The 17442-nt window shown below is 31.3% G+C and overlaps 1 protein-coding gene across 1 annotated transcript; it reads right to left on the reverse strand.

Moving 5' to 3' along the window:
- Nucleotides 1-1244: 1244 nt before the first annotated feature.
- LOC122501145 (tigger transposable element-derived protein 2-like) lies at nt 1245-16709 on the reverse strand. Its single transcript, XM_043610419.1, has 9 exons — nt 16706-16709; nt 16510-16647; nt 10242-10401; nt 9595-10129; nt 9319-9520; nt 9036-9258; nt 8746-8972; nt 1471-1808; nt 1245-1331 (listed from the first exon to the last, which is right to left on the reverse strand). Exons 1-9 carry the CDS (start codon nt 16707-16709, stop codon nt 1245-1247), a joined length of 1914 nt encoding a protein of 637 aa, XP_043466354.1.
- Nucleotides 16710-17442: the final 733 nt, after the last annotated feature.

Below are 17442 nucleotides of genomic sequence, written 5' to 3' on the forward strand. Positions count from 1 at the left end.
TAATTTTGTGCAAAAACTTTCGAACGGGAAAGTGGAGTATGCCCAGGATGGTCCCCAATTGAACACTGAATCGGGTGAGTGTCCTGCTATATGCATATTATAAGTATAGCTTTTTTCTCCATACATGGACAAACCGTGGGAACACTGTCTTAAGAAAGCTTTCGCTATAATCAAGTCAGTTTCGGAGATTGATGTGTTATTCAGGATAATAACTGCTTCACAATATAAGGCTAAATGTCTGAAATATTTTGGTTTTAAAATATCTTCGAGACATGGAAGGCAACAGTATAGCAGCCAATTACGCCATTCTGTAGCCTTCCATTTAGCATAAGTGCTAATGCTTCGAGGACGTCGGGAAATTTCAGAAGGAAATTTAATTTTATTCAGTTTTTTATCGATGTCTGTCATATTTGTTGGGTTCCCTATGTACCAGTCTTTTCCGCTGTCTTCCATGAAGTATTTCGTTAATTGCTTTATGCAACCTTCGAAATGTCCATGACAATCATCGTGCACCCAGCCAGCACTTAAATCGAAGTTTGGTAACATTGCCAAGCAACTGAAACCTAACAATCCATTTCTCGGCACACCTAATGTCGCAGATCTCATGTCAGACAGCATATTTTCGTGGGAGCGGAGTTCATAATTTCCGTGAGGATAAACTGATCTCCCTTCCACGCGCTTGCCCTCAGCATTGCAGTACGGACAGGCATTAAGTCCGCAACATCCTTTCAATCTCAATAATTCTGCTCTTGCCACGGAGTCAGCAGTAAATATTATAGTAATAAATTTACTTACTACTGCAGGTCCATTATCACGCTGCCATTCCAGATCATTATCATGCAGATGCGTCAGCTGTTGAACAATTGAAAACATAATAGAACTAATATTAGGTTTATGATTTCCAACATAAACGCCGGCTAAAATGAAGTGTTTACACCTAGCATAAGGTGGCAGTTCATTTATTTGCAACAGGATAGGTGTACCCGATGCATTGGACGAGTTTGCTAATGAAACTCCATCCACCCAAAGACTTAAGGACAAATTGTTTGGAAAAGATAAAAAATTACCATCCTCACGGAGGGTTTTGTACATTTGCCCATCGTAAATGTCCTCAATATTGGAGTCATTTTTCTTTTTACGTTCATCTCTATAACGCAAAGATTTTGAGATATCAGGTAATTTTAAAATGTCCAGCAATTGAGGAATAATTTTTACTAAAATTAATGTTCCTAAATTTTTATTTCTCAAACCAGGTCCATTTGAACGACATGTGCATAATCGTGTGGCGTTTCTTCCGTCCCCAACTTTTTCCTTGCATAACGTGCATAACACTGCGTAAACCAAATTGTACTCATCTCTACCTAATGTTTTCTATAGTCCGTTTTTTGTTGTTGGAATCCCACTGTGCATAAAGGATTCGTCTATCCATTTTAGTTTGTTAATGAGACTTTTATTAGTCTCTCTATGCACCACATTATCGGCTACAGTTTTAACGAAATGGTCTATAGCATGCAGTTCGTTATGATGTTGCAAAATACGATGCAATCTAATATTGTTTTCAAAACCCTGAAAAAGTGGTCTTTCTGCACCTGCAACTGGGTTAACTTCTACAACCAAGCGATGTGCATTTGCTATTTCTCTGCCTTCTTGTAAAGGTTCTTCTCCTGCAACTTCATCTTCACTTGCAACGTAATCCGATTCTGAAGATATTTCCATCGCTTCAAAGGGAGGATCTTCTCTTTCTTGCAATAGTTCTTCGCCTGCAACTTCATTTTCACTTGAATTATATAGAAATTCTACTAAGAGGACTGTTTAATCAATGATTTCAAAAAAATCTATTTTTTTCTCTTTTAAATGTTCCTTACTATCATAAAATTACTGTTCCAAAACAATTGAGGCCTTGGATCCAATAACTCGCCCGACGCTCGGAGGAACGCGCAACTGCCAGTCAGTGAGCAGTGAGCGCCTCTGGGCCACTCACTGCTACCCGACTGGTATTAGCGCGTGCCTTCGAGCGTCGGGCGAGTTATTGGATCCAAGGCCTTAATTATTGGAAAAAATATGCAAAAAAATAGTTATAGCATTACCGATTTAGAGAAACCAAAAACCATTCATCTAAACCTAACCATTCATCTAAATTTCATCTAAACCTTCAAATTTTCATATTATTACCCCCTGTTATTTTATAAGGGTTTATATTGACAAAAAACAGTATTTTTTCGATTTTTTGAGAAATATCTATATAAAAAATTGCAAAACTAAAAAAAGTAGTTTTTGATGGAAAGATCCTTATAATACATGTTAATGTATGTTTTTACCAATTCGTCACCACCATGGTAAAAATTTCGGACTAATTTCGGATTAAATACTGACAGATTAGTCCAAAAATTTTACGAAAAATGTCCGAAAATGATCTACGTTAGTCTGATATTAATTCCAACGAAAACCTGAATCCGAAAACACTCCGGAGTATTCCTGAATATTAGTCCGCAACAATTTGAAATTAAATGTGGCAAAATACTATTCTAAAACTATTCGAAAGCTGTATGCAACGAATCCGAAAATTGTCTGCAACAATTGGTATTTAATCCAATTAAAAGATGAAAGCTTCAATTTGTAATTAGTGTGGTAAAATCCTATTCCAAAAGAAATACGAAAGGGGCCATTCAAGTGTTATGTAAGCATATTTTTGAGGTTTTTAAAACCCCCCTCCCCCATCGTAAGATTTTTTACATGCATTAGCGCCATTTTTTCTAATGAAAGTAAGCAATAGCTAGACCCCCCCCCTATCCCTTTAATTGCTTTAGTAATACTTAAATGGTCCCAAACGATCCGAAACATGTATGTTAAGAATTCGGAAATAGTCGGACACCCAAATCATATTATATCCCTGATAAAAATTTCGAACTAATCCGGATTAAATCCGGTTATATTAGTGTAGATTAGTCCGATAATTGTACGATAAGTGTTTGAAAATGATCAGCGTTAATCTAATATCAATCCGAGCGAAATTATGAATCCTAAATCAGTCTGTAGTAATTTTGAATGTCTATGAATTAAGTCCGTAATTACTCCGCAACAATTCGAAATTATGTTTGTTAAAAAATTCATATAAAATAAATACGGAATAATCCGAAATCAATATGTAAAGAACACGAAATCAGTTGGCAGTAATCCGAAATTAATTCAGTTAAAAGATTTAATCCGAAACAAGTATGGAACAATTAAAAATCTGTATGCAAAGAATCCGGTAATAGTTAGCGGCAATCCGAATAATATTCAAACAAAACACTTCAGTCTGAAAATAAGTCTTATAATAATATGGAATTTGTAAATATATTCAATCCGCAGACAGTCCAAAACAATCCATATTCAATCAAATTCAGAGACTTAATCCGGAATGATTTTGGTATAATATTGAATTTGTATATTAAAAACAATTTATAGTAAAGTCAGATAAATTCAAACTATAATTATAATTTCGTATGACAAATACCTGACCATAACCAGATTAATTCCGGACTTAATCTGACTAATTTCACATTTGCAAGTTGCGTATTACCAGACTAACTTCAAACTAGATCGTACTAATTCCGGATTCACTGGTTATACACACAAACCTATTGAGTTTGAATTTATCCAGACTAATTGTAAGTGACAAAAACCTGACCATAAGCAGATTGTTTCGGATTATCTGCGGATTCACTGGTTAAACCAACCGGATTATTTCTGCATTTCTAGTTGCATATGATGTGACTAACTTCGGATTAAACCGGACTAATTACGGATTAAGTAATTATAAAAAACTGTATTGATTCCAAACTTAATTCAGGGTGAAAAAACTCCACAATAAACCGTATTGTTTCGGATAAATTCCGGATTTACGAGTTAGAATTAACTGATTAATTTCTGACTTTATCGGATATACTCCGGATTTTCTAGTTGTTTAAAAACCGCAGAGAGTTCGGATTTATCTGGATTAATTGCAGGTGACAAAAAAACTTACCATAAACCTCACTGTTTCGGACAAATTTCGGATTGGTCCAAAATTTGTCCGGTTTTTTAACCAGGGCAGATAGTCCACTTTAATAAGAAATTTGTTATATTAAAATTTCTTTGAAAAAATGATTTTTAATATATAATTTTGATTATATGTGGACGTCCGCATGAAAAGGGACCACTTTGTCAGTTCTAGATTCGGAGATAATCGCAGATGTCGAACCATGTATCTTTCATTAATTTATTGACATTTTAAGTTTTTTATTTTATTGTTAAACAAAAAAATAAAAAGGGACCACTTCGTCGGTCTGTTTCAAAAGTTGTTTCTGTTTTAAAATAAAGTGGGCGGAGAAATTCAAAACCTTTTGATTTTTCATCTTTAGGGTGTATTACATTTAAAATAACTCTCATCTGAATAACTTCCCAGAATAACCAGAGAAATATGTACGTATTACACTTTTTATTTTCTTTTTTTTAGAAATGAAAATTTCGATATTTTCTTAGATTATTAATAATAAAGTCCCTCAAAAAAAATTTTTTTGTCTACTTTCTCCTTTCTTGCTTAAAATAACTGAATAAAATAATACTCAACAATTAACTTTGTAAAAAATCAGGTTTATTAATTAAAAAACTCAATTTTAGAAAAGGGATCACTTTGTTGGATGTCCGTTATTTTTTCATTGTTTCGAAATAGAGGAGGGGGGTAATTCGAAACCTATTAAGTTTTCATCTTAAAGGTGTACTAGACTTAAAACAATTCTTATCTGAATAACTTCCTAGAAAAACCAAAGATATTCGCATTACAGTCTTTGATTTCGATTTTCTCGAAATGAGGTTTTTGACATTCAAAACTTTGAAATTCTGTAACTCATCGAATTTTTCACCAAAAAGGTTCTAAGACCACTCAAAATTTCCTACATATCAGTTGTAGTAAAAGCACATAGACTATTTGGAAATATCAAATTGTACAAATTTTTAATCTGATAATAAAGATTACATTCTACTTCTCTTTTAAAAAAATTGTAAGTCAATATTAATGTTAGTTTGTCTCTTCATAAGTTTTAAATTTGGAACTTTTTGGAGTTATGACTTTTGACTTACAAAAATAAAAGTGCTAAGTATATGAAACGCATAGGAAAAATATTCATGCATTACTTTTGCAAGGCCGTTTTATTAAAAAGGAGTTAGTTTTTTAATTTTTCTCCATTTTAGTATTACCAGTAGAAAATTACAATCATGACGATTTCTAATATTTGTCGGAAAAATGGTACATTTTTTTCAGAGCTACAAGCAGTTTTAATATTTTCAAATCAAATTTTATCAACCTTCTAATGCTATACAGAAAAAATTCTATATAAATTTTCTTAATTCTCTAACTTTTCTGGACTATTTGCTACAGCAATTTAAACTTTTCCGTTCTCGACATCCAAATTTCTGTTTCTCTCTAAGCCTATTTTAAACGAGGGGTGGTCAATTTCAAAACTCTTAGTACACTTGGAAGGTATTCTCTAATATTCCTATGTTTTCCAGTTTATATTCAATATTTTCGGTATTCTTTGATATTCTCATTTATTTTCGCAATTATTCTTAAATATTCCTAAATAATTTCTAATCTCCAGAACATCTAAGTTTGCAGCAATATTGACAAAATTACTGCAAATTTCACAATATTAAGGCAATGTTGTCAATGTTGCTGCAAGTTTAGATGCTGTAAGGGAATATAATTATATATTTTACAGGTGATTAAAGGCAGTGTAGGCGCTGAGCGTCGAAAGATATTTTTTACGAACCCGTGTGGAAAAAGCCCAAGTTCGCCCGAATAGAAGTCGGTTTCTGGTCAGGGGCTAGATGGACTAATTTTTCACGTAAAAGGAATATCAGATCTAGTAGGGGACAAGTCGGGTTCAGTTTTTTGAAAGCCTTACTAGGAAATACTTGAATTCTGGACAGTTTAATTTCAACTTAAAGAATTTAAAGTTATTATCTTGACATAAAAGTAATATTTCTTAATCCAGAATTTCTTTTTTTATATTAATAAAGTTTTTACCTGCCACTGAATCTGCATCTTTAGTTGAAAACTGGAATTTTTTTATTTTGACTTCAAAATAACAAACAAAAATTTTCAGTTATCAAATTTGACACAATAACATACAATAAATATATAAAAATAGAAAACATTTAAATATAGAAAATATAAAAAAAATAGAAAATTATATTTTTTTTTTTTTTATATTGTTTATACTCCTGCCCTATTGGCCTTACGCACTTCGACAAGAGTCCCCGAGAAATACTTTTTTGGATTAAGCATAACCATTCTACTTACAAATTTTCTATATATTAACCTAATTTGCGTCTACAGCCGACTTTATTAGGAGTACTCGCATTACGCCTGGACCACCCGTCAATGGGTTTTCTCGCCAGAGAAGAGGGAAACTGTAGAAAACCTCTCTGAGTACAACCGGTTTATCGACAGTCGAGTTCTAATGGTGTGTACCGGACAATAATCGACGGTGCACATCATTATACCTCGACGTCAAACCTCCCGCTCAGATTGTCTCACGTGCCGGAAAAATACCAAGCCAAGTGGGCGCGAACCAAGGGTACTTATACCCTTGGTCCTTAAACGACCACCAACGCCAGGCATCTATCCGACTGAGCCAATCTGTCGGTAGAAAATTATATTTAAATTAAATTATAATTATATTTCAATTATTTAAATGTAGATCATATAAAATTTTTGAACTTTTCAAAATTTAATTATTTTAAACTACTTGTGTGTCAAACTACACAGCTGATTAACAATAAAATATAGAAAATTAATACTGTTTGTGTTTATAAATGTGTATTTTATATTAAAAGAAAAAGTAATATGTGTAAAAGTTTAGTAAAGTAAAATTCAATTATGCAAAAGGTTTAACAGAATAATTGTATAGGTTACAAAAACTTAAACAAAGTTTATGTGTAAATTATATTTTTACCTCGATAAATTATCTTGTTTGAAAATTCTTCAGAATATATTCTTTTTTTAGAGTTGAAATTATTCTTCTATTTCTGCTTCGAATTCTAATCTTATTGGTTATAAAAAAAGATAAAGTTTTTTAACCCTCAAAAATGACAGTTATAAAAAAGATGAATAATTTCACATTATTATTTTAACCTTTTAATTTTCAGGAAACCAAAGACATAAAAACAAAAAATTTTCCAAACATTTCCTGTGCATTGAATAGCTTACTTTTTCTTTTAAAAATAAAATTGAAATTTGAGCAAGTCTTCTTTGAAGAGGTTGCTTTTTTAAAACCTAGTGCGAGCAGTTATTGTTCCAGGATGTCAATTTGACATTTCAATTTGTTTTTGCATATAAAACACAAGTTTAATTACGAATTACATAGTTAAAAAAAATAATTTTCAAAAAACCATTATAATATTAGTCAGGCCCTAGTAGAGTGCTCTTAGATTTCGCCCAAATAGCCACCGAATAAAATGGTGTATCAATTCTGGCTGGGATCCAGCCAGAAACCCGATAAGTGCCCAGGTTACGTCTATGATCCCTTCCCATAACACGACTAGCGCCCAACTTTAAGTCGGGCTCCCCGGCCATGGCACGGATAGAGCCCAGATTCAATTTCCACACGGGCATGAAGAATCAAATTATTAATTTTAAAATTTCAGGTTAAAAAGCATCGTTCTTAAGGAAACAAAATTGATTTTTTAATTTTTATATCTCAATATAGGAGATACAAAATCTGTAGTCTTTGAACTTCACTCATTGAGTTGTTCGCGTTTAAAAATTTTTTAAAAAAAGTATTTTATTTGTAAATATAGATTGAACTAGACAGTAGTCGGCCACCTCTAAATTTTAAATAACTACAAATGTTTGTACTCCTTACAACAGCTATAGTAATCATCACAAAAAGTGGTCACATATCCGAACAGTAATGTAGACTATTGTAATCATTATGAATAAATTTTTCTCCGTGTACTGGTCACAATTGAGAGACCACTTGCAAAAGTGGCATTAAAAACATGACACTCTTTAAATGTTAATAACTTTGTTAAATCTTAACTTAGAAAGTGTTTTAAGACAGTTTTGGAAAGATTATAAAAATTGCCGTTAATGGATTCTATGCTCAAGACTTTTTGGATTTTACAACTTCTAGAAAAATTTGAAATTTTTACTAAATGAAAGTTAGAACTTTCAGCTTTAATATAAGACCAAGAACACTTTAATCTGTGCCTTGGTTTCTAAGTTATGAGTTGAATCACTGCATTGAAAATTTTGCATGCATGATTGAAATAATTTACATACACATCCTCAGGATATCCTATAAACATCACATGTCCCTGTGCCCACTGGGTTCAAGCTTCCTTTTAGGGAGCGTTCACAAATGATGTAACGTTTTTGGGGGTACGGGGGGGGGTCTCTACTAAACGTCACAAAATGTATTTTTACACGTGAAATTGCGTGACAGGGAGGAGGGGGGGGGTCTAAAATCCAGAAAAATTGCGAGACATCATTTATGAACGCTCCCTTAGTACATATTTTACTTATTTCTAAACTCTTTTCTAGAATTTTATAGTACAGTGGAGCCTCGATTATCCTACAGGCACCGGACCAACACCCTGCCGGATAATCGAAAAGACGGATAATAGAGGTACATAAATTTATGATGTTTTAAAAAAATTTTTTATTCACAAAAAGTTAATTATGTAACAAAAAATCTGTCATTTTTGTTTGTTTAACTTTACTTTGTGATTTATTTGTTGCATATGTGCGTAGACGACGAAGAATCATATTGTCCATAACGTTTTCGTCGTCTTGCTGCTCGTACCATTCAATAAATTTTTGCATATTAGAACATACTTCTTTTGCTTCTTTGCGAAAATCTTTTGTATTTACTCTGTTTTCGGTCTTGTCACTGCCATCATATTCGATATTTGTGTCACCTTCTAAGTCAGCGTCTGTTTCAACCACACTGTCAAGAATTTCTTTGTCTGTCATAAATGCATTGCAATTTAATGCTTCGTCACAAACTAACTATTCGCGAACTTCATCTTCATTGAGTGAAAAAATATCAACTGATTCAGTTAAAATGTCATTTGTCACATTATCACTTTCAGAGACAATGTTCTCTTGAAACTCGTCAGATGATTTAGGCCACAATTTATTCGAACATCTTTTGAGTGTTTCTTCGGAAACTTCAGCCCAAGCATCCGAAGAATTATCGATGACATGTTTCAAATTGTATGCTTTCCAGTATTCTTGAAGATGCAGGTGTTCTTCCAGCACGAGATTTTGAATGAATTTTTATCTATATCGACGTTTAAATGTCTCGATAACGGATTGATCCATTGGTTGAATCAATGATGTTGTATTTGCAGGTAAAAAGTAGCACGTGATATTTCCATCATCACTTGTCAGTGAACTGGCTTCAGGGTGGCTTGGTGCATTGTCTAAAACCAAAATTGCTTTTGGTGGCAAATTTTTTGACTTCAAATCTTTCTGCACATTTGGCACGAACACCTAAAATAAAAATATTTTTAACCCTTTGAATTCAAAATTTAAATTAAAAAAATAACAATTGAAATTTTATTTACCATATTAAACCATTGCTTAAATATTTCTTGTGACATCCACGCGTTCTTTTGTGCTGCATACGTGCATGGGAGTGCATTCATGTTTAACCCTTTAAAACAACGTGGACGTTTTGATTTACCAATCAATAGCAAGGGGATTTGATTTTTCCCGCTTGCGTTAGCACACACCAATGCTGTGATTCTTTGTTTCTGCATTTTAAATCCTGGCGCATATTTTTCACAGATGGGAGCAAGTGTTTTCGTTGGCAATGCTTTATAATTCAAACCAGTTTCATCCGCGTTGTATACCTGGTCGCGTGTAAAACCATTTTCATCGATTATTTTTTGGAACTTCACTTTGAAATCATTAACGATTTCGACACTGGCAGCACTCATTTTTTCTTCTTCAATGTTTAATTCACGTATACCGTGACGATTTTTGAACTTTTCTAACCAACCATTGGTCGCTTTAAAATTGGCATCGCCATTTAATTCTTCATTAAAAAATAATGCTTTTGCAGACACAATTGGTCCAGAAAGTGGAATTCCTTCACTTCTTTTTTGAATAAACCACGAATAAAGTACCGTATTAAGCGTTTCATTTACTGCTTTTTTCATTGTTTTCTTTTTTTATGGGACTACTCAAAGATTCCATTCGCGAAGTATACTGCACAATTTCGTTTGTGCGTTTCTTTAAGTCACTTATAGTAGTTCGCAGAACATTGTAAATTTTACTCAAAGAAACGGCAGTTGCACCTTTTTCGAGTTGTTTAATTATCTCCAATTTTTTTTCTAAAGTAATCACTTTTCTTTTTCGTTTTTGTCCACCTGATGAAGATGCAACAGGATTCATTTTAAATGAATAAAATTTATAACTTTGGCAGAGAAAAAACACTTGTAACAAACTTTGTTTCGATACTGAATCAAATTCCCAATATGCTCACAATACACTTTATGTAGACAGAGAAAAAGATAAACAAAGTGACAAATACACGTAAACAAATTTTATATATAGAGAAATATACCAAAACTTGTCGTCATGTTGATCAAAATTGACAAATAATGTATTATACATTATGTTAACTGTAAGCAAAAAAAAAATCTCATCTCGGAATGAGGACGGTTAACAGAGGTGCCGGTTGACAGAGGGCCGGATAATCGAGGCTCCACTGTACCTAGAAATATTTTTTTTTCTTCTTAAATGACTTGAAGCTAGGCCAACTGTCGGAACACACACTCTTATACACCAACTACTTTTGCGTTTCTACAGAACGACTTTTTGAGGTTAGGAGTACTCGCATTTGCCTGGATCCAAAATTGACTCCAGGGGGATCATCCTTACACGCGTCGAGCGACGCCAATAATTAGCTTACCTTTTTTTTAATTTAAAATTTTTGCCCCAGGAGGGGGGTTTAACCCCCTTGGATCCGCCACTGGTGCTTTTTTGTAATAAATTTTAATAATGAACTAGCAGAGCTACGCGCGCGCGATATTTCTGTTTCTGTCTTTTGATACTCCAAACCTTATTTTATTGTGTGTATATAAGAATGTAAGACCTTATGATCCGTTTTTTTCTTTTTCTAAAATATTGGAAAAAGATTACAATTTTTTTTTGAAGAATTAAAAAACATAAAACACGAAAACCAAAAATTAAATTTAACACACTGAGCTATATTGTAAAATGTTTATAAAACGTTAAGGTAATTACAGATTTTTTCAAGATAATAGAAAGGTTTTTTCGCAAATAGAATTAACATTACCAATTTGTTGAAATTTGTACCACTGTTAGATAAAAGTTTTTAAAAAATGTAGTTAAATTTTTTAGACCTGTGGGGACTTGTGAAAAAAGTTATAAGCGTCTTTGTTTTTAACTTTTAACATTGAGTTTTGTGGGAATTGTGTACATTTTCAAACATATTTACTCACCACAAAGTACTTAAAATTAAGAAATTATTAAAACATTTTTTAATACGAGACAGATATATAATGGTTAAATATCTGTTTAAAAAGTGTCATTAGGTACCTGTGAGAGTTGCAATAAATTAATTTGTAAAAAAATTTCATGTTTTATACAGTATATTGGACAGCTGTTTGAACATCTGGAAACATTGCACACAATTTTCTACTCAAAACTAAATGTAAACAAGTCATACCAAGCATTTGCAACACGACTAAAGAAATGCTGTGTTGCCAGACGTTTCAAAGTACCAAGCAAGTCAAATTACAAAATAATGGTTTTTGTTTTAATTAGTTCAGTCAAGCGATAGAAAAACTTTATATATTAATTATACATCAGAAGAATTATTTTATTGAAGTATTCTTCCTTCTTTGTCAAAACATTGACACCGAGATTTATTAATAGTCATGATATAAGTCGAGGTATAAGCCGTCCATAAACCACGAGACCAAATTTAATATTAGTTTTTGACCCTCCCCCCATCCAATATGGAACACAAATTTTTACTTTATGCAATGGACCTTAATTTTGTCACTCGGTGGTTTTTAGGGACGCTGATTACGAATTTGATGTAAGTTTTCATAAATTTAAAATGGTGTATTCAATATGGCAGAATTTTCTTTTAGATTTATGCAATTGACCTTAATTTTGTTACTCGAGAGTTCTAATACCAGTCAGTTAGCTGTAAATGTCATAGCAGCGCTTACTGACAATTATTTTAGCACTTGCGTCGATTCACGACCAGCGAGCGTGTATAGAAATTTTTTTTAAATTTCTCTTTCCCATATTATATTAGTCATTTGAAATTTTGAAAACAAACATCGCATTCGTAATCAGCGACCCTAAAAACCACCGAGTGACAAAATTAAGATTAATTGCATAAAGTAAACATTCTGTTCCATATTAGATCCGCCATTTTGATTTATGGAAAACTAAAATTGAATTCGTAATCAGCAACCACAAAAATTCCCGAGTGACAAAATTAAGGTTTATTGCATAAATTTAAAAAAATTTTGTTCTATATATTAAATCCGCTATCTTGAATTTCTTAAAAATAACATTAAATTAGTATTCAGCGACCCCAAAAGCCTTCGAGTAGGAAAACTTAGGCGAATTTAATTACATTTTAGTATTTTGAAAAATAGTCACCACCCCTTTCAAAGTTCCCTTCATATTTTAGGCCATATTTGGTCCGCCATCTTTAAATTTTACATTCTAATTTACTTTTTTTAAAAGTATACAATTTTTGTGCCTCTGTGGATGAGAATTGAATATTATTCACGCACGTTTAACTCCTTAGCAGAGTAGTCAAAATAAAGTTTTCGTGTCACAACTTTGCTAAATTTTTTTATTTCTTTTAATGCCAGATATCATTATATTTTATGTTTTTGAGGTTACTGAATCCAAATATTTGGATGGGTAAATGGGTAAAAAAAATAACCAAACTTGAAAAAATGAAATTTCTTTTCTGTTTTTAAAGATAAAACCGCTATATTTAATTTTTGTTTTAAACGAAATTTTTTTTTCACCCCGGAATCGAAAAGAGCACACTGAATACCTATAAGAAATATACTTGCGATATAAAATATAATCTGTTTTATTCATAAAAGTATAGGTTGAATTTGCGCAAAGAATTTTCTTATTTTAGGCGTTAATGGGTTAATCATTAAAATAATATTATAATATTTGGGGAGAGTGGGACAAACCGTCCAGATGTCAATATCTCTGAAATGGCGAGATTTTTTTGTTCATAAGTTTTGAAATTTTTTTTAAAAAATCATCGGATTTGCTTGAAAATCGTTACTTGGGGGTTTTCGAGGTCGCTAATTACGAATATTGAATCAGATTTTTAAAATTCAAACTGGCGAATCCAATATGGCGGACATTCTTTTTTTTAAATCATTGGATTTGCTTGAAAATCGTTACGGGGGGTTTTGGGGTCGCTGATTACGAATATGACATAATTATTTAAAAATTAAAAATGGCGGATACAATATGGTGGACGAAAAAAAAAATTAAACAAAAAAAAATTAAAATAAAAAAATTCTCTTTTCCGCCATGTTGGATCCCCCATTTTCAATTTTGAAAATTTGATATCTAATTTTTGATCAGCAACACCAAATACATTTTTGTTTGTCTTTTTTAAAAAATGCAAATGAGAAAACATTTAAATCATACGATTGCTTATCCGCATACAAAAACATCTTTGACATGGCGAATAATAAGGATGTATAATTTTTGTTTTACTTCGAATTTTGCAATATTATTTTAGGAGAGTATTCTTGACACTATAAAAAATCCGAAAATAAAAACAAAAAAAAATTTCTGGGCCCGCATTTTATTTACAAAATAAAGCTATATTTTTGTTAAGCGCCATATTATTCACCATATTGGATCCGCCATTTTGAATTTAATTTTATTTAAAATTTTCGAAATTATCTTTCAAATGCTTAATAAATAAAGCATTAACTAACAAATTGAAACCAATTCAACGCATGTAACGCGGCAGTGCAACCGCCCGTGAAACTGCACGCTCCATGTCTTTTTTACAGCGCGTAACAGGCTTAAAAAACCATCGGTACACTTCAGAAAGCCTTACCCATTGTTCGAAGATAATTGAATCTTAAATAATTATACGAATTAGTTTTTTAAAATATTTGCGATTGTTCACAACTGGAGGCGGGGTGGGAGTCAAAAATTGATGAAAAATTGTCCATTTGGTTTATGAAACAACGATAAAATTTATACAGTACCGTCCGAAATTGTCAGTCCACCCATTTTCAAAGGAATGACAAAAATTTTTTAACATAAAATTCATGAAAAGTAAAATTTTTTTTGGTTTATATTTTGAAAGACGATAAAATTTTGAAAAGAATAAGACCTTACAGAAGTCATTTGGCCAAAATTTGTAGAAGATATTCTTAAAAATCGTCATTTTCAATGTTTTACAAAAATTTGAATAACTTCTAAAATAATGAACGCTTTTTAATAATCTTAGGCTTATTTTAAAGACCATTTTCTAGAGAATAAGAATTACTTATAGGCATTAACCTGTAATTTTTAACTTGGAATAAGCATGACGTCAAAGTTGGACAAAAAAATTCAAAAAATTTGAAATAATATTATTAAAAGAAAAATAATTTTTGAAATTCAAACATATATTTTTATTAAATTTTCTTGAAAAATCTACACCATATCATGTTTTATATATGTTCTAGAATAGTTTTTAGTACAAAAAATTGATTTCAAATTTTTCCAATTTTTTTGTCTAATTTTGACGTCATGCTTATTCCAAGTTAAAAATGACAGGTTAATGCCTATAAGTAATTCTTATTCCGTAGAAAAAGACCTTTAAAATAATCCTAAGATTATTAAAAAGCGTTCATTATTTTAGAAGTTATTTAAATTTTTGTAAAACATTGAAAATGACGATTTTTAGGAATATCTCCTACAAATTTTGGCCAAATGACTTCTGTAAGGTCTTATTCTTTTCAAAATCTTATCGTCTTTCAAAATATAAACCAAAAAAAATTTTTGTTTTCATGAATTTTATGTTAAAAAATTTTTGTCATTCCTTTAAAAATGGGTGGACTGACAATTGCGGACGGTACTGTACCTCTCACTCATACCTCGTTCTCGATCTGCCTTTCTTTTACTCCTTAATCTATCTGTGAGTGAAAAAAGAAAAATAATTAGCCAATAAGGAAATAAGACGCCCATTTCGTATTTTGGCTTGAAAGTAAAATTTCCCACTTTTCCTTTCCCTATCAAATTCTGTTCCTCTCTTTCTACCTGACACGGAAAATGGAGAAAACATGGTACCCCCTTCTAAACCCAAAAAGTGGGAATTACTTTCTTAACTATTCGTCTCTCTTTCGCTCCTACTCTAAACTAAAAGGAGAGACAATACCTCCCTCCCTCTCCTTCTCTCTCACTGTGAACAGAGTATATAGGGAAAGACTAACTTAATATATATATAGATATAATAATATCTATTCGCCTCTCTTTCGCTCCTACTCTAAACTAAAAGGACAGGCGATACTTACCCCTCTTTCTCTCTATCAACCTTTCTCTCTCACTGCGGACAGAATGTACACGCTCTGGACAGACTGAATGAAAGAATACGAAGATTATTATAGTTAATGGCGAAAATGCAATTTATATTTTTAAGATTAAGACTCTTTGTTCAAACTTATTATAAGTCCAGGAAGACTACTTTTTGTTACATCTTAAAATTAGCTTGTTTGTAAATTATATTCAAGACTTTTTTTCTCCGTATTCCCACGCACAATGTAAAGTTTTGTATTTTAATTTTAAGTATATATATTTTTACCTTAATTTGAAAATAATTATTCTCGAAGACAGAATATTCTTGCTTTTTTAAAAATATAATTTAAAATATTTTTTCCCAAAGTACTTTAAGGAAAAAATTTTTTTCCATAAAATAAAAAGAAATAAAGATGCTAAAAACATTTTAAAAAACTTTAGCCTCCACAAAGAATTTTTAAAAATTCATATTAAGAGACTATGTTTACATAAATAAATTAAATTTTTTAAGATTGTAGTTTCTGAGCAGTCAAAAATGACTTTAAACAACAATTTTTTTCTCGTAACAACTTTATTTAAAGTCAATCACTTTAAACACCACCGTTTCGAGAGAAATGCGTCTAAATATTTATCTATAAATTTTAAATTGGAATCTAACAAAGTTCTATTTCACGATATAGAGTTGATAAAAAATATAATTGTGAATAATTTCTTTATTTCTTTCAATTTTAATATGTAATTTAATAATAAAGGAATAATAATTTTGTACACATGTTTTAAAACTATTACAATAAAAAATTTTATTTGAAAATTAAACTGACATTAAAGTTTTTTATAGAATAACTATAATAGTTTAGCATGACGTTATTTTAATAATAAAATGAGATGTTAAAATAATAAAATTTACAACAGATAAATCTATTTCCATTAACCTGCTTTGAGTGTCTTACGTACATAATTTAAACTTTCCATTATGTTTTGTCGAATAATAGCCAAATCTAGGTCCTTTTCAGAAACATCTTTTATTTTTAAAGTTCCATCTTCAATTTCCTGTAAACTGACGAGTATTCCTAAAAAGCAGAAGCAAATTTTTCATAAATAACCAAGTAAAAAAGTTCGTTGCCTTACCCATGTTCAACCTGTGCACGGTGCTAACCCTATATACTGGCAGTCAGTATTAAATTTTACATCCTATCAGTACTATCAGCACACCAAATCAGTACTAACTGAATTATTATCTTTTTAAATGTTTAGTAGTTCGCCTTTGTATGAATTACATTAAAAATTGCTTTTTTTATTACAACATTATCATTTCCATTCATTGGAATTGATCGAGTTTGCTATTACTCTCCCCTACTTTATTATTATTATTATTATTATTTGAAAATTTCCTTTTCGTCATTATGAATGGAAATAATTACCAAAAAAAATGTCTTAGATTGATTTTAAAGGTGTTGGGCCATTCAAGTATTACGTAAGCATATTTTTTAGGTTTTTAGACTCCCCCCAAATCGTAAGATTTTTTACATGCATTAGCGCTATTTTTTCTAATGAAAGTAAGCAATAGCTAGAACCCCCCCTCTCCCTTAAATGCTTACGTTATACTTGAATGGTCCCTTTAATGTTCGAAGTTCGAAAACTTATATAATTTTCGCATATATTATAATTATTAAATTGAAATACACTTTGAAATTGAAAATTTATTTACTTTATTAATTCAGTAGGTATTTCGCATAAATTCGAAATTTTCTACTTATATTAATAAGTTTTTTTGTCATTTAAAAGCTCGAATCCATTCGGGTACTCGAATTTACCCTAGGACTCGAATTTTTCGAGTACTCGAACTCACTCAAGTATGTACTCGA

This window comes from Leptopilina heterotoma, unplaced genomic scaffold, assembly GCF_015476425.1.
Source record: "Leptopilina heterotoma isolate Lh14 unplaced genomic scaffold, ASM1547642v1 Lhet_204, whole genome shotgun sequence".
Classification (NCBI taxonomy): Eukaryota; Metazoa; Arthropoda; class Insecta; order Hymenoptera; family Figitidae; genus Leptopilina; species Leptopilina heterotoma.